The sequence below is a fragment of the Rhamphochromis sp. 'chilingali' genome (genome assembly GCF_963969265.1).
Source record: "Rhamphochromis sp. 'chilingali' genome assembly, chromosome: 15".
Classification (NCBI taxonomy): Eukaryota; Metazoa; Chordata; class Actinopteri; order Cichliformes; family Cichlidae; genus Rhamphochromis; species Rhamphochromis sp. 'chilingali'.
The window spans coordinates 27,398,253-27,422,368 of record NC_137942.1 but is presented as its reverse complement, the minus strand read 5'-3'; the positions used below and the strand labels follow the sequence as shown (position 1 = coordinate 27,422,368).

Below are 24,116 nucleotides of genomic sequence, written 5' to 3'. Positions count from 1 at the left end.
CGTGCTATCATGAAAATATATTTCGTTTGCTGTTAAATGTTTGAAATTCTCGAACATTTCCACACCAAAAAATACAGTTCCTGTCTAACATTCCCAGACATAACATTGTGAAACTGGTGTTCTGAGTGGCACAGCTTTGATCAACACTGGCTGATTGTTTGTGTCATTACTTCTTTTAAACAATGAATGCAGGGTATAAGAGTACTCTGTATTTTGGCTCTGCATGGAAGATCCAGGGGACCACTGGTTGCAGAATGTTGTTTGAGACCCTCTGAGAATTACACTTTTCCAGCTTGTGCCATCAGAATCTCTCAGCTCAAGCTAATAAAATTTGTTGCTCACTCATTGGAAATATACACATGGGATATAAAATAAATTTTCAACATTTATGAATTTACACCATGTTTGAGCCTGTACAGTAGCTTACAGCCATTATGTTGAGCAAATTTCCTGACAAAACTCTGCTAGTGCAGATTTCCTGTGCCGCCCCCCCCTCTTACTACTGCCGTGTCACATAATTATGCAGTGTTTTTTTGCGACTCTGTGAATTACCATCGAGACAGTTCTCGGTGTTTCCTGCATAGCAATTGTATTGTATGTTTTAATTACTCCTGCATGCACCACAGCAGCTGGACATTAAGGCCACTGTTGTGCATATTGTTGTTCAGTCCACCCAAGCTACACTCTGTCCCTTCAATGCTCTTCATTTGAGGAGGCGCTGCAGTAATTAAAAAAGGTTACTTAGACCCAAGCACGTCTTCACTGTCGCAGGAAGCCGGATATTCATTTCCTCTCTGTGGTCAATGAACTTCCTGTCGTATAGACAAAAAAGGTCTTGCACTGTAACGATAACTTATGTTCATTTTGTATATGCAGAATTGTTGTTCAGTGGGTACATATTCAATTCTTTTTTTTTTTTTTTTTTTTTTTTTTTTTTTTTTTTTTTTTTTTTGTGCAGATCGTGAAGACCAGTCCATCCTGTGCACGTAAGTTATAGATGATGAACACATCAACAGTGGTCACATTACAGAAGATGTCCTCTCAGTGTTGAATCAGTCCACTGACTATTTTATTTTCTCCTGTTTGTGTCTGTAGAGGCGAGTCTGGTGCTGGTAAGACAGAGAACACGAAGAAGGTCATCCAGTATCTCGCTCACATCGCCTCCTCTCACAAGACCAAAAAAGATCAGGTCAGTCTTGCAGCTGATACTTGCATTCGAACCTTCAGACCTCCATTGTTTATCACATTCATTCATCTCACTTCACTCCCAGCTGTTTTACTCCTGTAAATTCAAGTAATCATCCTTTTCCTCCGTGCACCCTGGATCTACTTATTTTCATTTTAACTGTAATTAGTATGCACACTATCTGATTGTGAATCAATCATTACATTGTTGCCTTCAAGCCGCTCATTTTCTACAGGAAACAGAGCAAAATTGCTGTTGGTAAAGCTGCACAGAAAGACCATCAAGGAAAAATGTGTGGCAATGAAAATAACGACCCTGCAGGCACAGAAAACAGTAGTGTACATTCAGGCCCTCCTGTCACACTTCATATAGACCAGAGACCTAACTTAATCTACTATGTGTTTGGGTTTACTTCACTTTTTACTGCAACTTGTCAGTAGAAATAAAACTCTGCCAAGCAGTCAAGCATTACGTCACACTACTGTTATCTGGCCTGTCAGCGCTGCGATAGATGCTGCTAAAACCCACCCACAGGGGTTTACTGAAAACCACATCTATCGTCCCTTTTTGAGGTTGTTGTATTTCTCTCTCCCATCAACAGAACAACTTGGTCCTGTCACATGTGAGTTAACCCTCCCCCTTCATTCACTCTTCCTCCCCACCTGCTTCTGTCATCACAGTCCTCCTTCTACCACGCCCATCCTCTTCTCTCTCCCCCCTCGCTGGACCGCACTATTATGGGAGTCACTTTGTATCAAGGGCAGGGGTTACGTGTCTTGCCAGCCAATAGGAAGTATGGAGGAAGTTTGTTTGCAGCTCAGCGGCAGCCGTATGTGTTCCTGTGAAAAATTCAGCCAGACAATGGCAGGATAAAGAGGGTGGGGTCTTTGCTTGAGCTTCTTTTGCTATGATGGATGTATTTACATTTGTCTGGTTGAACTTTTCACAGGTTTTGTTGCTACTTTGTATGTGCCGATGATTCCAAAGTCGCTTTTTTTTTTTTTCTTTTTCTTTCTTTTTTCTTTTTTCTTTTTTTTTTGCTTGGACAGATATCCTAAGCTGCATACATGTTGTGTAATGACCTAACATGCACTTGAGGAAGTTGTACTCATTTGGCTGGGGGACACCATTTGCTTTCATAAAAAGCTAACTGACAGTGATATAATATGAGAACTGGTTAAGATTGACTTAAAATTCAAAGGTTAAATTCTGCATTAAGCATGGTGTATATGTGGGGTTTTTTTTGAAGGAAAGAGTTATTAAAGTACTGAAATAGAAACGACAACTTGTTTTGTGCTTGCGGTTCACTGGACTCCTCTGCTTTGAATAACAGGTGACGGGTTATTGACAGTCTCAGGGTTTTGGGGTCTTTGTCAGTTTAAACGCTAACATGTCGTTGCGTGTTGGGATAAAATGCTTGGGTGTGATGTGTGCTGCTGGTGTATGTATATGTGTGTATGTGGTATCAATCTTATCGCTTTTTGTTTAAATGTCTTGTTCTTTATGTTGCCGTCTCAGATGTAAGTATATTATGGGTATATGCAAAACGCCCGCCTCTGCTTTTTTGTAATCATAAGTAACTTTATAGTAAATGTCAGATTAGCATGTGAAGCCCTCACAATACACAGATTAACCTCTTAAGCCCCAACGACCCCAGATACGGGGGCAAAAGGCAGGAGATTGATTAGGCGTTGGGGCTTAAGAGGTTAATTTTAATGATTTATGGTCTTGTTGGATATGAATCCATGGCTGAGAAATTACCTGTATGGATGTACCTGCGTCTTATGTTTTGCATTGCAATTCTGTTCCTTTCCACTAGGGGGAGCTGGAGAAGCAGCTGCTGCAGGCTAACCCCATTCTAGAAGCCTTTGGAAATGCCAAGACTGTCAAAAATGACAATTCCTCCAGATTCGTAAGAATTAACTGCTACAGCCTTTGTTTATGATTTCTTCTAAATACCACTTTCACTTAAACATTTTTTCCTCCACACCACCAGGGAAAATTCATCAGAATCAATTTTGATGTCAATGGTTACATCGTTGGTGCCAATATTGAAACTTGTATCCTTAATGCTGTCAGGTTGTTGCCTTTTATGTTATTATTACTAAAGAAGTCTTAAACATGTTCAAGAGCTTTTCTGTGGTAGTATCAGAAGTTGTCCTTGACACACCGACCTCTAGACTTGTTGGAGAAATCTCGTGCCATTCGCCAGGCCAAAGAAGAGAGGACCTTTCACATCTTCTACTACTTGCTCACAGGGGCTGGAGACAAATTGCGCAGTAAGCAGCACATTAAACAAAAATCTCTGTTTAAAGATGGTGCAGTTTCCTCAAGCATTTGGTGACTTGATGTTTTTGTTTTTTGTTTTTTTTAACTTTTCCTTTGCTGTTTGATTTCAGGTGATCTCCTCCTGGAAAATTACAACAACTACCGTTTTCTTTCCAATGGGAACGTCACAATTCCGGGCCAGCAGGACAAGGATCTGTTCACAGAGACCATGGACGCCTTCAGGATCATGGGTATTCCAGAGGATGAGCAAATTGGTAAGACGACAGCTTTTGTTTCTGTGCATGTGTGTCTCTGTGTATTACCAGCTTAATGTAACTCTTGCCATGTTAATTAATTTTGCTGTTTTCCGTGTGCAGGTCTGTTGAAGGTGGTGGCATCTGTTCTGCAGCTTGGAAACATGAGCTTTAAGAAGGAGCGTCATACAGACCAAGCCTCCATGCCTGATAACACAGGTAAGCGAGCACTCTGCACATTAATTTTAAAATGTCACTCTTCCATCCTGCACTACTCATTCTCTTTCCCTCGTTTTCTCAATAGCTGCCCAGAAGGTATGCCACCTCATGGGCATGAATGTCACAGACTTCACCAGGGCCATCCTGTCACCCAGAATCAAGGTGGGTCGAGACTATGTCCAGAAGGCTCAGACTCAGGAGCAAGCAGAGTTTGCCGTGGAAGCCCTCGCTAAGGCCACATATGAGAGGATGTTCCGCTGGCTCGTCATGAGGATCAACAAAGCACTCGACAAGACCAAGAGACAGGGAGCCTCTTTCATTGGCATCTTGGATATTGCTGGCTTTGAGATCTTCGAGGTAAACACACAAGGCAGTTTTTAAAAATATAATTACCTCTCCATCAAGCACCACACTCGCTGCAGATAATTGTATAATTAACGTATATTAATTGTATATCAGCTATGTGATAGCTGAGCACTCATGTTCATGGCCGTCTGTTGTAACAGCATGCAGCCCCACGATATTTCTTAAGCATTTTCTTTCCCTCCATGTCTCCAGCTGAACTCATTTGAGCAGCTGTGCATCAACTACACCAACGAGAAGCTGCAGCAGCTCTTCAACCACACCATGTTCATCCTGGAGCAAGAGGAGTACCAGAGGGAGGGCATCGAGTGGAGTTTCATTGACTTTGGCCTCGACCTGCAGCCCTGTATCGAACTCATTGAGAAGCCAGTGAGTTTTCTGATCTGCTGTAACTATGTTGGTCCTCTGAGCGTCTTTGTTGGTTTGACTCATGTGCTCTCGTCTGTCCCAGGCCAGCCCCCCGGGTATCCTGGCTTTGCTGGATGAGGAGTGCTGGTTCCCTAAGGCCACAGACAAGAGCTTTGTGGAGAAGGTGCTCCAGGAGCAGGGAACACATCCCAAATTCTTCAAGCCCAAGAAACTGAAGGATGAAGCAGATTTCTGCATTATCCATTATGCTGGCAAGGTAAACATCGCTTAGTTCATTATGCTGTTTACATCAACATATTTCTATCATTAAAAAAAAACCCAAAAACTTGACACTTCCTGTCTGGTGTCACTCTACAGGTAGACTACAAGGCAGGCGAATGGCTGCTGAAGAACATGGATCCCTTGAATGACAATGTGGCTTCACTGCTCAACCAGTCCACAGACAAGTTTGTGTCTGAGCTCTGGAAGGATGGTGAGTCGAGGCAGATGCCTTGTTTTTGCCTTTAACCCAGGAATCGCTGCCCCTCTAAGATATGGGAATATAATCATGTTGCTTCATAGTGCTTTTTTTTTTTTTCTCTCTTACTGTCTGGTGTGTGGACCTTTGTTTTTTACCTTTTTTAAATTATTTTTTTCCTCAAATCCCGTTGGTGGTTTTCCTTCCATTCCTTCCCCTGTGTGGCCCCACTTTTTCTCATTTTTGTCTTTTACTGCATCTCAGAGGTACATAATTGTCAGAGAGCCTATTTTTATCAGCGTTTTCCTATTCTGCACTCAGATCCAGGTGAAAAAAGGTTTCTTTCATTTCTTTAGTATTTCTTCCTCCTTTTGGTCCTGTTCTTTCTCAAAAATGTTTTCATCCCCTCGTTCTCCCAGCTTTATCAACCAAAAGTGTATTTTGTGTTGCTCTAAAATCAGCTGTGTGTGCAGTAGCAAAATCTTCTGGTGGTCTTGCCACTTGTTGCTCTGTCATTGAACTCTCCTTTTCTCCCTCTGTGTGATAGTGTTGTTTGGGGACTCCTGGTGTTGGTCATGGGTACTGCAGCAATGGGTATATCCTGCATGGGTTTGGTGTTTTTTAATGTCACCACAAAAGTACATGCCCACTGCAACCGCCAATGTTTGTCACCTTCTCAGGCACATACATATTTAAATCAGTCATCGCACACATTTTCAAAAGCAACAAGCTGTCAGTTTCAGTAATGAACTCTCTCCACTCACTGCACTTTATACATGTTTTGTTCTTTAAATTTTGGGTGTGTTCTTTCCACACTTCACTGGCCTTGTGCGACTCCCTCTGTCAGCCTCCTTCCTGATTTGTTCCCCTCTCCACATGCACTTTTGTGTGTGATTGTGTGGCGTTTCACTGGTGCTGGTTTTGTGAACTACCTCTTCTCTCTCCTGTTGTGTTTACCAAGAGGAGGTGGAGAGACAATGCTCATATTCATTCTCCTTTTTGATGTGCATTTGATTTGAGTTTGCCTGGTGAAATATTCAAATCATGCTGACTTTGTACATAATGTCTTCTCCTTTCTGTTTTCCCCCCTCGTTCAGTGGACAGCATAGTGGGTCTAGATAAGGTGACTGGCATGTCTGAGATGCATGGCGCTTTCAAGACTCGTAAAGGGATGTTCCGCACGGTGGGCCAGCTGTACAAGGAGCAGCTGTCCAAACTGATGGCCACACTGAGGAACACAAACCCCAACTTTGTTCGCTGCATCATCCCTAACCACGAGAAGAAGGTACTACAGAAACGTGGGCATCTGACTGGATGTTGCCACTGCAACTGAAACTCTGAAAATGCTTAGCAGATGGGGTTGTTCAATTGTAAAGTTTGTCAGTTACGTCTGCACTAGAATACACCACTGAGCACATTTTATTTTGAGTCAGGAACCCAGGAGTTGTTGCACTCTGACCAGGTTTACCTGTCATGGTTTTTTTTTTTTGTTTTGTTTTGTTTTGTTTTTGTTAAAGCTGTCACAGATCGACTCGGCCCAATTCTCATATTTTCATTTGCAGCTGAAACACCAACAGGGGCTCAAATGTCTTTCCTCTTGGAAAAGGAAGAGATGTTAATATGCAGAATAGAGCATACTCTTAATCAGCAAATCTTCCTCTTCTCAGGCTGGTAAACTGGACCCCCACCTGGTTCTGGATCAGCTGAGGTGTAATGGTGTGCTTGAGGGGATCCGTATCTGCAGACAGGGCTTCCCCAACCGCATCGTCTTCCAGGAGTTCAGACAGAGGTAAGACTATAAATGTTCCCACTGGGTTGTTTTTTTTGTTTTTTTTTTTTTGTTTTTTGTTTTTTTCACATTTTAATTTATTTAAAAACAACCCAATATGCTCTTCACCTGTGTTTCCCTCAGGTATGAAATCCTTACCCCCAATGCTATTCCCAAGGGCTTCATGGATGGAAAGCAGGCCTGTGTGCTCATGGTAAGTAGGCTTTAAACTTCTAATCACACCCTTATAATGCCTGCTTCCTCTGCCGGAGTGACTGATCATTCCCTTTCTTCACAGATCAAAAGCCTGGAGCTGGATCCCAACCTCTACCGCATTGGCCAGAGCAAAGTTTTCTTCCGAGCAGGAGTCCTGGCTCACCTGGAGGAGGAAAGGGACATGAAGATCACGGACATCATAATCAGCTTCCAGGCCTGGTGCAGAGGCTATGTGGCCCGCAAGTAAGAACATTTTTGTCATTATATAGATTACACATATAAAGTGTAATTCTTGTCTTTAAGTGTGTTACTTTACACTTCTAGAGAATATGAGTTGTGACTCTGCTGTTTGCTTGTAGGGCTTTTGCTAAGAGGCAGCAGCAGCTGACTGCAATGAGGGTGATCCAGAGGAACTGCGCTGCTTATCTTAAACTCAGGAACTGGCAGTGGTGGAGGCTCTTCACCAAGGTGAGCCTCGGCGTCCTCTCTGCAACTTCATAGCACTTGTTCTGTTTTTTTTTTTTTTTTTCCTCTTTAATTTTCCTCCTTGTTTTGGCTTTTCTTACTCTTCACATCTCCCATTTGTTTGTCCTCAGGTGAAGCCTCTGCTCCAAGTCAGCAGGCAGGAGGAGGAGATGCAGGCCAAGGATGAAGAGCTGAATAAGGTGAAAGAGAAGCATTTTCATGCTGAGCAGCAGATCCGGGAAATGGTGGACAAACACCAGCAGGTAAACTTCGAACATTCGTCCACTTTCTGGCACTGTTGCAGGGCTTCTATCAGTGACCCTGGTTTATTTCTTTAGCTATAATTTACACATGTTGTCAAAGCATCTCATGTGGGGAAAGTCATGCCAGAAAATAACTGCTCAGCTAGTCGACTTGAAACTGAACTTATTCAGGTGGACAGCAATAAACTGGATCAGATAAACTCACAGAAAGAGACAGAGTTTTGGTCTATTAGAGGATTTAAATATAGGCGGTGAATTCAGTGATGAGGGATAACATCGCTCTGAATTTTTTAGGTGACATTTTTTTCTGAACTTGTCTCTTAAACACCTATTTCCCGTTGCTTGTAGCTGAATGCTGAGAAGATGGCCCTGCAGGAGCAGCTTCAGGCAGAAACAGAACTCTGTGCCGAAGCTGAGGAAATGAGAGCCCGTCTTGCTGCCAAGAAGCAGGAGCTGGAAGAGATCCTCCACGACCTGGAGGCCCGAGTGGAGGAGGAGGAGGAGCGTGCCTCTCACCTGGCAACGGAGAAGAAAAAGATGCAGCAAAATATTTCTGTAAGCAGGAAAACAAAACATGGTAATTTAAATCTTAATATGGAGGGCGTATTGCCATGTTAAATCTCCAACTCGTCATTTATCTGCACACAGGACTTGGAGCAGCAGCTGGATGAGGAGGAAGCAGCCAGACAGAAGCTCCAGCTAGAGAAGGTCACCATGGAAGCAAAGATGAAGAAGATAGAAGAGGATGTTATGGTGTTAGATGACCACAACAACAAACTAATGAAGGTCAGAATGGATGAATTGAAAACGATAGCTGTGTAAATCAAGCACAGTAGGAATTTGTTCTGAAGATAATATACTAAACTAATAGTTTCATATTGTTCACCATTGTTGTGAGCACAGGAGAAGAAGCTGCTGGAGGAGAGGATCTCTGAGGCCACCACCAACCTGGCAGAGGAGGAGGAGAAATCCAAGAGCTTGCAGAAACTCAAGACCAAACATGAGGCTATGATCACAGACTTGGAGGGTGAGAAGAAAACCCAAAAGTAGCAGAGAGCATCATGCAACTTGTGTGTAATACAGCATCTTTTTTTCCCTCCATCCCTGTAATTAAATTTTTTTTTCTTTTTTCTTTCTTTTTTTTGCCAGACCGTCTGCGCAGGGAGGAGAAGCAGCGTCAGGAGCTGGAGAAGAACCGACGCAAGATGGAGAGTGACTTTACTGAGACAAGCGATCAGATTTCTGAGCTGCAGGCCCAGATTGCTGAGCTCCGTGCCCAGCTGGCTAAGAAGGAAGAAGAGCTCCAGGCAGCTCTGGCCAGGTCTGTGTAAACACTTAAGATGTTTGCCCTGCAGATTAAAAAATATTAATTTGAACAGTGTATTTAGGAATTCTTCACTAATTATTTTTTTCCTGACTTCTTCCTCCCTTTAAGGATTGAGGAAGAGGCTGCACAGAAGAACCTGGCCCAGAAAAAGATCCGTGAGTTGGAAGCTCAGCTCTCCGAGCTCCAAGAGGACTTGGAGCTGGAGAAGCAGGCCCGCGCCAAGGCAGAAAAACACCGCAGGGATCTGGGAGAAGAGCTGGAGGCCCTCAAGACTGAGCTAGAGGACACTCTGGACTCCACTGCCGCTCAGCAAGAGCTCAGGTACAGACATTAGTATAGGAGCAAGTATAACAGCTAAACCTCAACACATCTGGTTGGGTGGTGTTTAGACAAGTCGACTAATCTCTCCTCTTCCTCCATAGGAGCAAACGTGAGACTGAGGTGGCCCAGCTTAAAAAGACTCTTGATGACGAAAGCAAACTTCACGAACAGCAGCTTGCTGACCTGAGACAGAAACACAGTCAGGCCTTTGACGAGCTCAATGAGCAGCTGGAGCAGGCTAAGAGGGTAATTTTTCAGAGCTGGTATTCAGATTCAGTTTTTCTCATTTGTCAGTTTCCTTTACAGTTTGACTGTCCGTCTACAGAACAAAGCATCTGTGGAGAAGAACAAACAGGCCCTGGAGTCTGAGAGGAATGAGCTGTCCATCGAGCTGCAGACTCTGATGCAGGGTAAAGGAGAGTCAGAACATCGCAGGAAGAAGGCCGAAGCCCAGGTCCAGGAGCTGCAGCTCAAACACTCAGAGAGCGAGCGCCAGAGGCTGGAGCAGGCTGAGAAACTCTCAAAAGTGCAGGTACAAATCTTAGAAGGCGCTAAGAACAGATATAGTGATTCCTTCTGAGAGCTGTCAGAATGATCGCAGTTGCATTTTTATAGAAGGCCAGGGATTAACAATTCAGTGTTGAGTGATGGTGTGTCCTTGTCAGTGGTTCATGTTTTTGTTTTTTCTTTTGTCCACAGGCTGAACTGGAGAATGTTAACAGCGTGCTGAGTGAGGTGGAGGGCAAGTCCATTAAGGCAGCCAAAGACTGCTCTACTGTAGAATCCCAGCTGCAGGACGTTCAGGTACACTGCCACACAGATGTTAAGCATGCATAACAAATACAGTGTTTAATACTTTTGTTGTTAGTTTCTTTTATAATAATCACTCTTGAGCAAACTGGCATAGACTAAACCTGAAGACATCTTCTGCAAAGTTAAAGTTTGTTAGTTTCTACTTAATATGTACAGTCTTAAGACATGTAGGGAAAGTACAATGAATACAAGTCTTTATTTTAAAGGGATAAAAAGCCCCAGACTATAACAATGAAGTATTTGTCTTCTTTGAAGTTTTTAAGTTGAACTGTAGCAGACGGACTTGACTGTGAAGACACTGGCTTCACATTAAATCATGTTGTTTAAAAGTCTTAACAAAAGAAGAGTGTATGAAGAGCTTTTTAGTGCAACCTTTAGCAGAAATATTTAAAAATGAAAGTATTGGCTGTTATAAACATCTGACTCTGTGACAACATTGCTGTAACTCTGCTTGTCCGTCATTTCAACAGGAATTACTGCAGGAAGAGACGCGCCAGAAATTATCAGTCAACACACGGCTGCGCCAGCTCGAGGATGAACAGAACAACCTGAAAGAACAGCTGGAGGAGGAGGAAGAAGCCAAGAGGAACGTAGAGAGGCAGCTCCAAACAGTGCAGGCTCAGGTAAAACATCGACTTCTTCACATTGCAGGACGCAAACCTGCTGCAAAGAATACCTGCATTTAGTTTTCTGTGGGAGCTCACAGTCGTTTGAATCGCAAATCCATCACACAGCTGACATGACTTTATCCCTACCCCCCCTCAGCTTGCTGAATTGAAGAAGAAGGCGGAGCAGGATGCTGGCTCTCTGGAAAGTGCTGAGGAGGGAAAGAAGAAGTTTCAGCGGGACCTGGAGGGAGTGAACCAGCGCCTGGAGGAGAAATGTGCCGCTTACGAGAAGTTGGATAAAACAAAGACGCGTCTCCAGCAAGAGTTGGATGACCTGCAGGTTGACCAGGACCACCTCCGACAGATCGTGTCCAACCTCGAGAAGAAGCAGAAGAAGTTTGACCAGGTAGGCCAAGTATACACAAGATAAGAGAGCCATTAAAATGTCTTGTGGAAGGAAAAGCAAAATAAAAACACTGCTGCATGTTGATTTTTCTGTAGATGCTGGCAGAGGAGAAGAATATCTCTGGTCGCTATGCAGAGGAGCGTGACAGAGCTGAAGCTGAAGCCAGAGAAAAGGAGACCCGGACACTGGCTTTAACCCGGGAGCTGGAAGCCCTGAGAGAGGTGAAAGAAGAGCTGGACCGCAACAACAAGCTGCTGCGGGCCGAAATGGAGGACCTCGTATCCTCCAAGGATGATGTTGGCAAGAACGTAAGTCAAGAAACATTTCTTTTTCTCTGTAGAGGTATGTTCTGCTCCAGTGCTGTCTATCCTTCGGTTTTCATCATAAATGTTCTTATATGCAGGTCCACGAGTTGGAGAAGGCCAAACGTGCAATGGAGCAGCAGCTGGAGGAGATGAAGACTCAGCTGGAGGAACTGGAGGATGAGCTGCAGGCCACAGAGGACGCCAAGCTGCGCCTGGAGGTCAACATGCAGGCCATGAAAGCCCAGTATGAGAGAGACCTGGCAGGACGCGATGAGATGGGAGAGGAGAAGAAGAGGGCACTGGTTAAACAGGTACAAATATTCATCCATCCAACATTTAGCTGCTACATATAGGTACAGCATTGTTGAAAGCAGGCGTGTTCTGATTCTCATGACTAAAGCGAGTGCGTTTTAGACCAACAATCTGGCAGTTTGGGAATAGGAGGGGGTAAATAGGAGGCGGCTGTTGCTAATTCATAACAAAATGCATTTTTTAGTTGTTCCGGGAGGAAAAAGTACTTACAACCTTAAAAACGTTCTGATTAGGTCTCAATGCTAGCTGGTTGAACTTCAGGAAGAACCAGAATGAGCACCCGGTAGCATAAAGTCAGAAATGAGTTGAAGTTGGGCTTAAAAGTTATCAGTGGAGAGGAACGTGTAGTTTTTCTTGGCTTTGATCAAATCGACGTGCCTTTCAGGTGAGAGAGATGGAGATGGAGCTGGAGGATGAAAGGAAGCAGCGTTCTGCTGCCGTGGCTGGACGCAAGAAGCTGGAGCTGGACCTGAAGGAGCTTGAGGCAGCCATCGACATGGCGAACAAGAACCGTGACGAGGCCCTGAAACAGTTGAAGAAACTTCAGGTGAGTGTTGCCTTTTTATATCTGATCTTTGAATAGGAAACATGGGGTTTGGTCTCAGCTTTTTGACTCTTCTCGTGTTTTTGTCTTCAGGCCCAGATGAAAGATCTCATCCGGGAGCTGGACGACACTCGCTTGTCCAGAGATGAGATTCTCACCCAGAGCAAGGAGACTGAGAAGAAGCTAAAGGGCATGGAGGCTGACATGCTCCAGATGCAGGAGGTTGGCATACACTCACTCATTCACCTCTGTGTTCTGTGCCCCTGCTCTGTGATCTACTTTAACTCACTGCATTTTCTTGTTTATTGCTATGCAGGAGCTGGCGGCTGCAGAGCGAGTAAAGAGGCAGGCCCAGCAGGAGAGAGACGAGCTGCAGGATGAGATCAATAACCAAGCCGCCAAGAAGTAAGACTTCAGTCATCAGTAAAATGAGCAGACCAGAAGTGTTCAGTATCTCTACTTGTGCCATATTTAATCTCTGCTCTCCCTCCTTCCTCTTTTTAGCGCTCAGGTTGCAGAGGAGAGGAGGCGACTGGAGGCTCGTATTGCTCAGCTGGAGGAAGAGCTGGAGGAGGAGCAGTGCAACACTGAGCTGGTCAACGACAGGCTGAAGAAGGCAATGCTTCAGGTTTGTATACACATGCAAACATTTTTAGACTCTGATTTGAAGTTCAGATGACTAAAGATGCTTAAACATTTAATATGTAGAATGGAAATAACTGATTAATTTTTACATTCAGACTGACCAGATGAACGTGGAGCTGACTGCAGAGCGCAGCACCTCTCAGCGTGTCGAGGGGGCTCGTTCCCAGCTCGACCGTCAGAACAAGGAGCTGAAACTGAAGCTGCAGGAGCTCGAGGGAACGGTCAAGTCAAAGTACAAGGCCAACATGGCCGCCCTGGAGGCTAAAATTGCTCAGCTGGAGGAACAGCTGGATATAGAAACCAGGTAAAAGCCACTGAAGCGGAACCATACGGACACAATTGTTATTTCAGACTTGCTTCCAGCTAAGCCAGCTTTCTTCTGATTGGCTATCTCTTGTAAATAGGTTAGATCCACAGATTAGTGGGGCCTGAGATGACCATATTAGGAAAAAAAAAAAGTGTCTTTTGTCTGACTGTTATGTTTGTGGCTCAGGGAGAGGCAGACTGCCACCAAACTTGTGAGACGCAGCGAGAAGAAACTAAAAGAAGTCATCCTGCAGGTGGACGACGAGAGGCGCAACACCGAGCAGTACAAGGACCAGGTGAGAGTTTCTTTACAGTAAACTCTGTCTCCCTGTTGTGGCTTTTCTGAGTATTTACAATGATGACTATGAATATCTGTGCATTATGCAACAAGTCAAATATTTAAATGAATTGAAAATAATGTAATGCTCCAAATCGAAATCAGATCTATTTTGACATTAGCTTTGTAGCCTTCATCAAAGGGAGACGTTTTTGTGCTTCTAACTTTATCTGGGCTCAAGCAAAAGTTTTTAATTGTTTTTATTTATTTATTTATTTATTTATTTATTTATTTATTTATATTTTCTCTTCTCCTTCAGGTCGACAAGTTGAACTCTCGCATGAAGCAGCTCAAGCGTCAGCTGGAGGAGGCTGAGGAGGAGGCTCAGAGAGCCAACGCCAGCCGAAGAAAACTTCAGAGGGAGCTGGAGGACGCCACAGAGTCTGCTGATGCCATGAACCGTGAAGTCAACAGCCTCAAGAGCAAGCTCAGGTGAGAAAAGCACCTGTAACACAGCAGAGGCTTTCATTATTATCAGAATACTTTATTGATCCCTGGGGGAAATTTTTTTTTTTTTTTTTTTTTTTTTTTTTTTAAACAGTGCTCCATTATAAACCAACCTTAACAAGACAAATAATACGCTAACTAAGAAGATAGATATATACTCATCTTGAGCTTGCTGTAGCAGTCCTGCACAGATCAGCTGAAAGTGCAGGAAGCAGGCAAACTGCCTACCTGCCCTCCCCCCAGCTGCCCTCTTCTGCTTGTGCCAGCCATTTGGATTTGACATAGTAGACAGGATATTGACGGTTACACGCTCATGCAATAAACATGAGGATATATCACAAGACACGATGAGATATCTGCTAACTCTACACAGGGCCATTTAGCAGTTGTGGCAGTTTGTCTTGAAACGACTATAATCTCCACATTTCGCTTTACTTTGCATGATAGTGTTTTGACTTGAACCTCAATTATTCAATTCAATTCAATTTCTTTATTGTCCCACAAGGGGAAATTAGTTTAGCAGCAGGAGGATAAGAACAAACAGAACAATACTATAAAACAATAATAACAATAATAATGATAGAAAATTCAAGGACAATTATTTGCCATTAAGGAGACAAGACGCAGTAGGGATAAAAGAGACCTGGAGTCTTTTAGTCCTCCTCGGAGGTACTCTAAAACGGCGGCCGGAAGGCAACAACTCAAACTCACTGTGAAGTGGATGGTTCACACAATTAATAATAGAATGAGCCTTTCTAAGCACATTTCTATTGTAAATGGCCAAAAGTCCATCTTGCCAGCGCCCTGAAATTTTGCTAGCAGTTTTTACCAGAAGTCCCAACAGATTCTTATTCTTCACCGTCAGGTTACCAAACCAGGTAGCGATACAAAAAGACATCACAGATTCGATAAAACTTCTATAAAACAAGGACAACATCTCAGATGAGACGTTAAAAGATCTCATTTTCCTTAAAAAGAACAGTCTTTGTTGAACTTTTTAGTAGTGGCATCAGCATGAGATTCAAAACACAGTTTATGGTCAAGTACCACACCTAGATATTTATAACTCTCAACGATCCCAATATCGGCAGTTTTAATGATAGTGGGTGATGAGCTATAAGAGGACTTCCTAAAATCAATAATCATGTCTTTAGTTTTTGACACGTTAAGTGAGAGGAAGGACTCATCACACCAATTCACAAAATCATCTACAACCTGTCCATGGCCTGACTCGTCCCCCACACGATCACTGTGTCATCAGCAAACTTCAGGATGTGTCTGTTTGTGAAATTGCTGCGACACTCATTTGTGTACAGAATGAACAGAAGGGGAGAGAGGCAACAACCCTGGGGTGATCCAGTAGAGGAGGAGAGCACATCAGAAAAGACATGATTTACCCTCACACATTAGGGTAAATCATGTCTTTTTGCAAATGGTCAATTAGGGACCATTTGCAAAATAAGCCTTAATATATTTGTTAATATTTTTTTTTTTCTTACATTTCTTTGTAGACATTGCACTTTAGTTCGAAAAACACATTACTTATGTCTTCTTTGTTTTTTTGTTTTTTTTGTTTTTGTTTTTTTTTTCTCATTTATAAATTCCTTTCTCTCTCTTTCAGGCGTGGTGACCTCCCCTTCACCACACGCCGCACCATTCCTCGCAGCAGTGGTGGCGGCGGTGATAGTGAGGAGGAGAGCGAGGTGAAGAGTGAAACCCCCGAGCCCAAGCCTGAATGAACTGCGCCTCTCGACTCGTTTAAAAATTACACCATAAATAGACCCAAAAACACACATGAGCACACATTACTGTAACTCCCAAAACAGAGACGCAAACATACAAATGTTGTCCAGATTAGCCACAGGGATGCAGATTAACATCTGATCTCGCTCTTTCTCTCTCGCAGTGACGATCTATGCATTCTCAATGCAGACACACACACCAGACGCCATTAAACTGGGACAATCACCATACTGACAAACACACACTTTTGTTTTTTGGGGGGGGCAAATTTCTCTGTTGCTTAATTTTTCATTCTCTTGGAAAAATGAAAATATTTTTATAAGGAAACATTCCACGTGTAATAGTCCCTTTAGGATCTATTTTTCTAACTGAAGAAAAAGAAGTATAGATAAATGAAGACAGATTACTGGAAGGGGACCAAAGTAATATCTCAATCTATAGAATAGTTTGGGTTTTCTTTTTTCTTTTTTGTATGCAGACATTTTTTATAACGGTTAAGAAAGGAAGTGCTTCGTGTTTGTTATGCTCTTGCCTTGGTCTATAAAGGTGGTTTATATGCTGAAATGTATTCTAGCAATTTAGCTGCAGTTAGCACTCGTGACTATGCTTTTTGGGCTTGATCATTTTGTTACACACATTTCATGTGGAAACATTAAATTTGAAGGCTTTCAAGCAACAAATTGGCAACTTGTGAATCTATTGAAGGTATTTGATTGCGACTGTGCTGAAATTTCCTGATTTTTAGCACTGCATTTGGGTTGTGTTGGGGAGGGGGGGCATTTTAGCCTAGATATTATCATAAACCACTGCATTTGAGTGTTTCATTGACACAAAGCTTGAAAGTTTTGAATACACGGTGCACATCCCAATTTAGTATGTGTGCGCACACAGCCAACACACACTAAAGGCCTTAAATGCAGCAGAAATCTCCTGGGCAGGGTCATTTATTTTTCTGTTTATCCCCATCAGTGTTTTGTTTATTTGCTAATGTTCAGGGTAAAGTTTAAATGGGGTGGTGGGGTAGTCTCTTTACTCACAGCACACACTGTATTCTCAGGGTACAGCTTGTTGACAGAAGTTGCTGATTTTTATCACAAACCAAAGGCACATTCATGTGATACGGATTGTAATTTATCACTTGTATGCTAAAGTCTGACTGGCCTTTAAGATGTCATATACGCCAGGTTCTGAGTAGATGTATCAGATAAACGAGCAGTCTGTGTCTAAATGATGGAGAAACCCCAACAAGCTGTGCCCGAGGTAGCTTTTGGCTCACACTGCTGGAAAGTGAGAGGAATGTGTCGTAACTTAAGACTTACGGCTCACAGTTTAAACAATCACATCTTTCGCACTTAAAGAAAATCCAAAAGGGGGGGGAGAAAAAATAAACTGCATCTCGATTATTGTAATGTTTTTCTGTCTGCACCTCTGGAATGGAAATCATGTTGTGAAATGTTGGAATTATTACGATTAAAGATGCTTTCTAAACTGCCACGTGTTGTCTGTCTGCGTTTTTCTTTTCTTTTTTTTCTTTTTTTCCCCCTAATGCTTACTCTTTTGTTTACATCAGAGTTCACACTGAAAGAACAAGGGTTAAGTTTGAAGGTCAGAACCAGACAGCTCAGTGGTGGATCACATTTGTTATTTATAAAGTGTTGCGTCCCCACCAGCAGACGGCAGCCAGGGTTTTCCATCATGCTCGTGAGGAGGAGCAAAAGCAGGTCAGAACCGGTTTAACTGAGTAAGAGTAAACGTGGATGAAAGATATTTTATTTCTAGTTTAGACACTAATAGACGGTAACTTAAAAGGAGAGAAAGGTTATGTGTAAATTAGAGTCCTAAACAGTTGACTGTGAAAATGCTACAAGTACTGCTGTTGGCTAAATGACTGCTAGTTGTACTTTTGTGTATTTCAGTTTTTTATTATACTATCTATCCTACAATTGACTTGGTTCTAATTTAGGGGGGAAATTACCTCACTCATTTTTGTTTTAAATTTATTTGGTATAGTTTCATTTCAATAAAAACTCAAAACATGTTTCGTTCCGTTCAAATAAATACATTGTAATTTTTTTAAGTTAATTAGTAATTTAATTTAAATTTAACTTAAAAAATAGTCTTTTTTTTCTTTTTACTCACCCTGGCTTCCCGGAGAGGCGCCCTTATCTTGCGCACGTCACAGCCAGAAGCTGTTTAACCAATCAGAAGGCTGTATCGCAGATGGGCGGTGCTTCCGCGTAGTTTCGACACGCTGCGTCTGAGAACAGGAACCGGCCGGTTTGGGCTTATCGCAGAGAGCTAGAGAGGCGGCTGTCAGGTTTGGTGGTACATTGCAGCTCTTTAGTGGGGAGTGGTGGTGAGGTTTGTCTTCGCCCTGCTTAGAGTAGTCAATTAGAAGAATTTGCGCTCAAGCGTAACTTCGTTGATGTTATTTATTTGGACTTCGGCGGGGAGAGAAAAACAATTGGTGGACTATAGTTAAAGGTGCGTTAGAGGGAGCGCTCAGCAGAGCCTCAATACACAACATTACACACACGATTTTCATCAACGCGCTCTTTTTAAAAAAAATGTTTTTGAAAACGTGTTGTCAGCTAATCTGTCAGAAGTCCTGCGGAAAGTCGAAGGAGACACCTGAAGTAGGCCCCCTTTTCAATATAAACGCCATAGTGGGAAGACGAAATGTATTTTAAACACAAAAATCAGCACATCTGGTCTTTGGCACGATTATAAAAACTGTTGGTGTAATTAGATTGTTGGGTTACAGTATCTTGTTTTTGGCGTTTTTATTATGCATAAAATCCACAACTTTGCATGATTTGCATGACTTAAGTGATTCAAGTAAAATCAGTAAATTCGACTGGAAAGGATGTGTGCTAGCTCCATGTAGATGAAATTACATTATTATCTTCAGACCTTAGATTTTAGTCTGAAAGCCCAGTAGTACAGATGTTCCACAAGGATCCCTCCTCGGTCTTCTTTACTTCTTTTTTTTATTTTTAATGTTATTTAGCATATCAAACAGTGTTATATCTCTGTCTTTATAACTTGTTTTATATGTCTCTGGCTCTTGACTTAATTTGGACATTGCACATTTGGAGCCTGCTTTCGATGTATTTTAATTTTCTTTCATCTTAAATAAGTGCTTATTATTTTCTGCTCATCAAAGCAGCCTGCTTGGAAGCCCTGGATAGACAGTAAATGAATCTTAACACACATGTGGAACACATAGAAATTGGAGATTTAAAGTAATTGTGTGTGCTGAAATATTCCTGAGAATGAGATCACCGCACAGTCTACAGTTGTTTGTTTCCTATTAATTTTATGCATGCTTCTCCCTCCTACCTGATGGTGCTTCATTCTCTTTATCACCCTGTGCTGTATTTCATCATCTCAACATCTTATGTTGAAAAAAATGCAAACAGTGATGTAAGGGTTTTATTTCTAAGGACAGCCAGTGTTTTCTTTGCTTACACTTAAGTGCAGAATGCCAGCTCACAGGGCTTTCCAGCGCTAGCTGTGTCTCTTATGTACACTGTGGAACTGTTTTTGGACACTGTGCTCAAAACAAGTGCGAACAGTCTTTACTTTTGACGTACTCGCTCACGCTCTTCACAGTCTCGTGAAGGACACGCAGCAGTGTCTCATGCACCGGGTCTATCCTAATTTGTAGCATGCTGATCTTTGGTCAGTTAATGAGTGGCCTTGTGTATCGGGTGGGGGCAAATAGGACACACGGTGTTGGTCAGGCAAGCTTTATCTATTCTGTGTGCGCACTGTCCCCTCATTCAGACAGCAGAGCTGCGCTCCCTCACCATCTCTCCATCCCTGCTCCTGGAAGGCCAGTGTGAGTAACTCCTCTTTCTCCCTCTAATCAGAGGGAGACATTTCAGTGGACGGCAACGAGGGGAGGAAGCCAGAAGGTTTAGTGTATTGCAAAAACGTCTTGAGAAGTGACCCTCGAGAAGAAACATGGAACTTTTAGTGGTGAGTATTAGATCTCCGTTTTGTTACATCAGAAGCTCCATCCTTATCAGTGCGTACATCCTTATTAGGTAACTTGAGATCAGGGCGTCCTGTCTGACTGATAACTTTTGGAAATACTGATTAACTAATCCACGGTCTAAGAGTCTGACGGCGGTTAAGGTGAAGAAGAGCTGCTGAGTCATTAAGCTGAGGGAGCAAACTCTGTTGTTACATCACATGTGAATGGTACTGTGAGGCTGGGCGTTATAGGGGAAAAGACGGTTGGAATATTGAAGTGGTATTAAATTATTTATTTACAAAATATAAACATGGTTTAATAGAGTCACTGTCAGTGGCGATTACATCTAAGTAGTTTGTTGTTGTAAGTGTGCATTAAAGAGACAGAAATATGCTCTGTAGGCATAGTCATGACAGTCAGGATTTTAACTAGAAATGCAAATGAAATTTGCCCCCCTCCCCCACAACCCTCAGGTGCACCCGGCCATCAAAGCCTTCATGTGTGGCTCCCTCAGTGGAACCTGCTCCACGCTGCTGTTCCAGCCTCTCGACCTGGTCAAGACCCGTCTGCAGACTCTGCAGACCGGCGTGCAGCCTGGGTGAGTGTGCATGCACAGTTGTCAGTGTCGCATGCTTTCCTGTCTCATAAGATCCAAAAGCTGATTTTATTTATTTATTGACTGGGTGAACTCAAAAAGCATGACATTGATTGACCTTTATAGGCCGCACACATAGCAGCAGCGTTGACTGTTTTTGGCTTTCGGTCATCTTATCTGATGCCTGTATTGTTTCTTCAGTTCGGGCAGAGTGGGGATGGTGTCGGTGCTCCTCAGTGTGGTGCGGACAGAGAGGCTGCTGGGACTCTGGAAAGGAGTTTCACCGGTTAGAGCTTCTGTATACTCGAGTCTACCTCGTGTACAGATTTAGTCACAAATTCCTGCTGTGTGAGCCACCATGCATCTGACAGTCTCTCTCCTCCGTCTGCTCCTTTAGTCCTTCGTCCGGACCATCCCAGGAGTTGGGATCTACTTCAGCACCTACTACTCTCTGAAGCAGCACTTCTTACAGGACAGATGCCCAGGGGCCGCGGAGGCTGTGCTGCTGGGGGGCGGAGCCCGGACGGTGGCGGGGGTAGTGATGCTGCCGGTTACTGTCGTCAAGACACGTTTTGAAGTAAGCAGTGTCCAGAGAGGGGTGTACTACGAAGCGAGGTTAATTGGTTAGTGAGGTATGTCGAACTTCAAGTCGGAGATTTCAATGTCACCTGGTGGCTCTCTAGGTTGCCATGGAAACCTGGTGCTGAACACATAATCTGTCTGGAGCAGGTTATATTCAGTTTAGGTTTAAAATTGTCTCGTGGCTCTGTGTATTCGCTGATTAGTGCTGATAAGTGATTTATGGATTTCCTGCTGAGTCAGCGCGTACTAACTATAGATACAGCAGTGTAGATTTTCTGCTGCATATTTCTCAGTTGCTTTATTCATAGCACCAGTGTTGCCTTTTTGGTGTATGTGTTTTATAGCCTGTTCTTTATAGACCTCAGTCACGTGTAACTCTGATAATGACTCTGACTGAAGTAGGCGGTGCTCAGTCGTTTCATTGTATGTGGAAGAAGGGTGAAAAAGGTGTGTCAGATACCCTCTCTTCACATGAGCTAAACCCCAGAGCTTCTGCGTGTACTTACATGAAGTAATTCATGAATATAAGATTTTTTGAAAAGCCTAAAATAAATAGAATATGTTTCTATAATACTGTGTTAAAAAAATAGATAGAATTTGGTATAATTTCAATTGATTATTCTTCTGAAGTGAAAGAAATTCTTTAAAACAAAAATGCATCTGTGCAGCTTGTATGTGAAGAAAACATATATGTAGACAAATGTTTACTTCATTGATATTATTGTTTGACCTGTGCAGCGTGCTTTCACTTTAGCGTTGCGTTCATATTGTGCTGTTTTATGCATGAACTGAACCAGACGTCTTTGTGTTTCAGTGTGGCAGGTACAGTTACGGGAGTGTGATAGGGGCTCTGCGCAGCGTGTGCCAAACTGAAGGTCCCGCGGCTCTGTTCTCCGGCCTCATGGCCACTCTCCTCAGAGACGTTCCTTTCTCCGGCATCTACGTCATGTTCTACAGCCAGACCAAAGCCTCACTCCCCAAAGGTAAGTATGGACTCAGAGAGACATTTAGTAGCTTAAGAACGAGAAATATTCGCATTTGGAGTTCTTCTTGGTGTTCATTTAAATACACATGCTGGCCTATCTTCCTTTTAGAGATCAGCACGTCTCCTGCGGCTCCTGTGGCTAACTTCAGCTGCGGGGTTCTGGCTGGCGTGTTGGCCTCCCTCATCACTCAGCCTGCTGATGTGGTCAAAACACATGTCCAAGTGAATCCGCAACTCAAGACAGCAGAGGCCATCAGATACATCTATATGGTAGCTGTCTCAATCTTCCTTCTTGCTCTGCTGTGGTTTTAAAATTGCGTTCCATGTATCGTGTTGAATAAGCTGGTTTTAATCAGCTGCATGCCTCACTTTGCTCTCACTCTCTAAGGAATATGGACTCCAGGGCTTCTTCAGAGGGGCCGTTCCTCGGTCTCTGAGGAGGACCATGATGGCGGCCATGGCGTGGACCGTTTATGAACAAATGATGGCGCACATTGGGCTGAAGTCCTGAAAGTGATCAATGTTGAAAATGTTGTAAAAGGAAGAAGAGATATAGATGGAGTTGCAGTGAATGAGCGCACAGGAAGGAACTGGAACTACTGCAGTGCTCGTTAGCGTGTCAGAAGCTTTCAGTGACCGATTTCACTCAGAGTCTAAGAGACATGTGGGAGGTCTCCTGTACATTTAGTGTCTTACTGGGTGTGTCTGAAGGTCAGAATGTGCAATATAACTTTAAAAAGACTTTCAAGATGATACAAAAATGCTCTGATATTTTTCTACTGCACTACTAATTACACAAACTTTGGTGATTTTGCTCCAACTATTTGGACCATGTTTGAGAAATCCCTTCAGAGTTTTGCGTGTGCTCCTGGGGGGCTTTTTGTGACAAATGGTTTCTTCCTTCTTGTTGTAAATTCACTTCCACATATTTAGGAGTCTTCGCAATCTGCAGGTTAAACTTGGCAGATCAAATGCTTTTGAGTGCAGATTAACTGGGAAATGTTCACTACACACTAGCCTGGCTGTTGTAGGGCTACAAATAAGATTTGGACTGTATGCAGAAACAATGTCTGTGTCTCTCCACAGTGTTCTAAAACTCTTTGAATGGCAGGGAAACCCTGGTCTGAGTGGGATTTCCAAAGCCTCAGATGTTTGCATGCTGTGTGCAATGACTCAGCCCATGACTACTACAGGCAGTGAGCCAGATTAAGCCCAGACTTATGCACTTTAACCTCAGCATATGTTCAAAATCTAGAGAGCTTCTTAAAGACAAGATTGTGAGTCTCCATGTGTAACAGTGTTATTTATATTCTGATACTTTATTTAAGTGTGTGCTCACTTGACACGTGCATTTGCCAAAAATTCATCTGCCTTAAAATGTCTTTGGAGTCTTTTGATATTTGTTAAAAGTGGTTTTTCATGCAGACGTTTTCACTTTTTAAACATGTCAAACAAAATAAAGTTATTGGAAAATTTCATCTCTGTGTTAATTTTATTAGGAGAAAATGACCAAAAGTCATTTTGGTCATTTTCAGGGGCGATCGTGGCTCAAGAGTTAGGAGTTCGCCTTGTAATCGGAAGGTTGCCGGTTCGAGCCCCGGCTTGGATAGTCTCGGTCGTTGTGTCCTTGGGCAAGACACTTCACCCGTTGCCTACTGGTGGTGGTCAGAGGGCCCGGTGGCGCCAGTGTCCGGCAGCCTCGCCTCTGTCAGTGCGCCCCAGGGTGGCTGTGGCTACAATGTAGCTTGCCATCACCAGTGTGTGAATGTGTGTGTGAATGGGTGAAGGGGTGGCACGGTGGTTAGCACTGTTGCCGCACAGCAAGAAGGTCCTGAGTTCAATTCCACCATCAGGCCGGGGTCTTTCTGTGTGGAGTTTGCATGTTCTCCCCGTGTTTGCGTGGGTTCTCTCCGGGTACTCCGGCTTCCTCCCACCGTCCAAAGACATGCAGCTTGTGGGGATAGGTTAATTGGATAATCCAAATTGCCACTAGGTGTGAATGGTTGTCTGTCCCTATGTGTTAGCCCTGC

The 24,116-nt window shown here is 43.2% G+C and overlaps 2 protein-coding genes across 4 annotated transcripts in view; both read left to right on the top strand.

Moving 5' to 3' along the window:
* The window catches only part of LOC308411210 (myosin-9-like), a 32,776-nt gene extending 15,340 nt beyond the window's left edge, over window positions 1–17,436 (top strand). Inside the window, exons 4-41 of one of the 2 annotated variants that reach the window (XM_080905028.1) lie at window positions 959–986; window positions 1,096–1,189; window positions 1,788–1,808; window positions 3,006–3,098; window positions 3,183–3,246; window positions 3,367–3,465; window positions 3,586–3,729; window positions 3,832–3,927; window positions 4,013–4,284; window positions 4,486–4,659; window positions 4,742–4,915; window positions 5,017–5,131; window positions 6,214–6,401; window positions 6,784–6,905; window positions 7,029–7,098; window positions 7,183–7,343; window positions 7,460–7,568; window positions 7,697–7,828; window positions 8,177–8,383; window positions 8,477–8,614; window positions 8,732–8,855; window positions 8,978–9,149; window positions 9,264–9,476; window positions 9,578–9,722; window positions 9,802–10,008; window positions 10,176–10,280; window positions 10,760–10,912; window positions 11,055–11,303; window positions 11,399–11,611; window positions 11,707–11,919; window positions 12,306–12,467; window positions 12,558–12,686; window positions 12,781–12,869; window positions 12,969–13,092; window positions 13,205–13,413; window positions 13,603–13,711; window positions 14,012–14,184; window positions 15,821–17,436. In XM_080905028.1, the coding sequence (XP_080761154.1) occupies window positions 959–986; window positions 1,096–1,189; window positions 1,788–1,808; window positions 3,006–3,098; window positions 3,183–3,246; window positions 3,367–3,465; window positions 3,586–3,729; window positions 3,832–3,927; window positions 4,013–4,284; window positions 4,486–4,659; window positions 4,742–4,915; window positions 5,017–5,131; window positions 6,214–6,401; window positions 6,784–6,905; window positions 7,029–7,098; window positions 7,183–7,343; window positions 7,460–7,568; window positions 7,697–7,828; window positions 8,177–8,383; window positions 8,477–8,614; window positions 8,732–8,855; window positions 8,978–9,149; window positions 9,264–9,476; window positions 9,578–9,722; window positions 9,802–10,008; window positions 10,176–10,280; window positions 10,760–10,912; window positions 11,055–11,303; window positions 11,399–11,611; window positions 11,707–11,919; window positions 12,306–12,467; window positions 12,558–12,686; window positions 12,781–12,869; window positions 12,969–13,092; window positions 13,205–13,413; window positions 13,603–13,711; window positions 14,012–14,184; window positions 15,821–15,938 (5,408 nt within the window). In that variant the 3' untranslated portion in view covers window positions 15,939–17,436. The remainder of the gene's footprint in view (window positions 1–958; window positions 987–1,095; window positions 1,190–1,787; window positions 1,809–3,005; window positions 3,099–3,182; window positions 3,247–3,366; window positions 3,466–3,585; window positions 3,730–3,831; window positions 3,928–4,012; window positions 4,285–4,485; window positions 4,660–4,741; window positions 4,916–5,016; window positions 5,132–6,213; window positions 6,402–6,783; window positions 6,906–7,028; window positions 7,099–7,182; window positions 7,344–7,459; window positions 7,569–7,696; window positions 7,829–8,176; window positions 8,384–8,476; window positions 8,615–8,731; window positions 8,856–8,977; window positions 9,150–9,263; window positions 9,477–9,577; window positions 9,723–9,801; window positions 10,009–10,175; window positions 10,281–10,759; window positions 10,913–11,054; window positions 11,304–11,398; window positions 11,612–11,706; window positions 11,920–12,305; window positions 12,468–12,557; window positions 12,687–12,780; window positions 12,870–12,968; window positions 13,093–13,204; window positions 13,414–13,602; window positions 13,712–14,011; window positions 14,185–15,820) is intronic. The other variant, XM_080905029.1, reaches the window with a different exon arrangement.
* Window positions 17,437–18,212: 776 nt separating this feature from the next.
* LOC308411839 (mitochondrial glycine transporter A-like) lies at window positions 18,213–23,550 on the top strand. Of its 2 annotated transcripts, none has more exons than XM_080905877.1 (8): window positions 18,213–18,426; window positions 19,818–19,926; window positions 20,398–20,522; window positions 20,721–20,805; window positions 20,917–21,096; window positions 21,916–22,084; window positions 22,196–22,356; window positions 22,475–23,550. In XM_080905877.1, the coding sequence occupies exons 2-8, from the start codon at window positions 19,912–19,914 to the stop codon at window positions 22,595–22,597; spliced, it is 858 nt and encodes a 285-aa protein (XP_080762003.1). In that variant the 5' UTR covers window positions 18,213–18,426; window positions 19,818–19,911; the 3' UTR covers window positions 22,598–23,550. The 2 variants fall into 2 exon arrangements, with proteins under 2 accessions (XP_080762003.1, XP_080762002.1); XM_080905876.1 differs by having other exon boundaries at window positions 19,732–19,926.
* The last annotated feature ends 566 nt before the right edge of the window (window positions 23,551–24,116 follow it).

Coding starts and splice junctions, on each gene's coding strand:
- LOC308411839 (XM_080905877.1), top strand. Junction 20,523..20,720: donor CAGACCGGCGTGCAGCCTGG/GTGAGTGTGCAT, acceptor TTGTTTCTTCAG/TTCGGGCAGAGTGGGGATGG. Junction 21,097..21,915: donor TCGTCAAGACACGTTTTGAA/GTAAGCAGTGTC, acceptor TTTGTGTTTCAG/TGTGGCAGGTACAGTTACGG.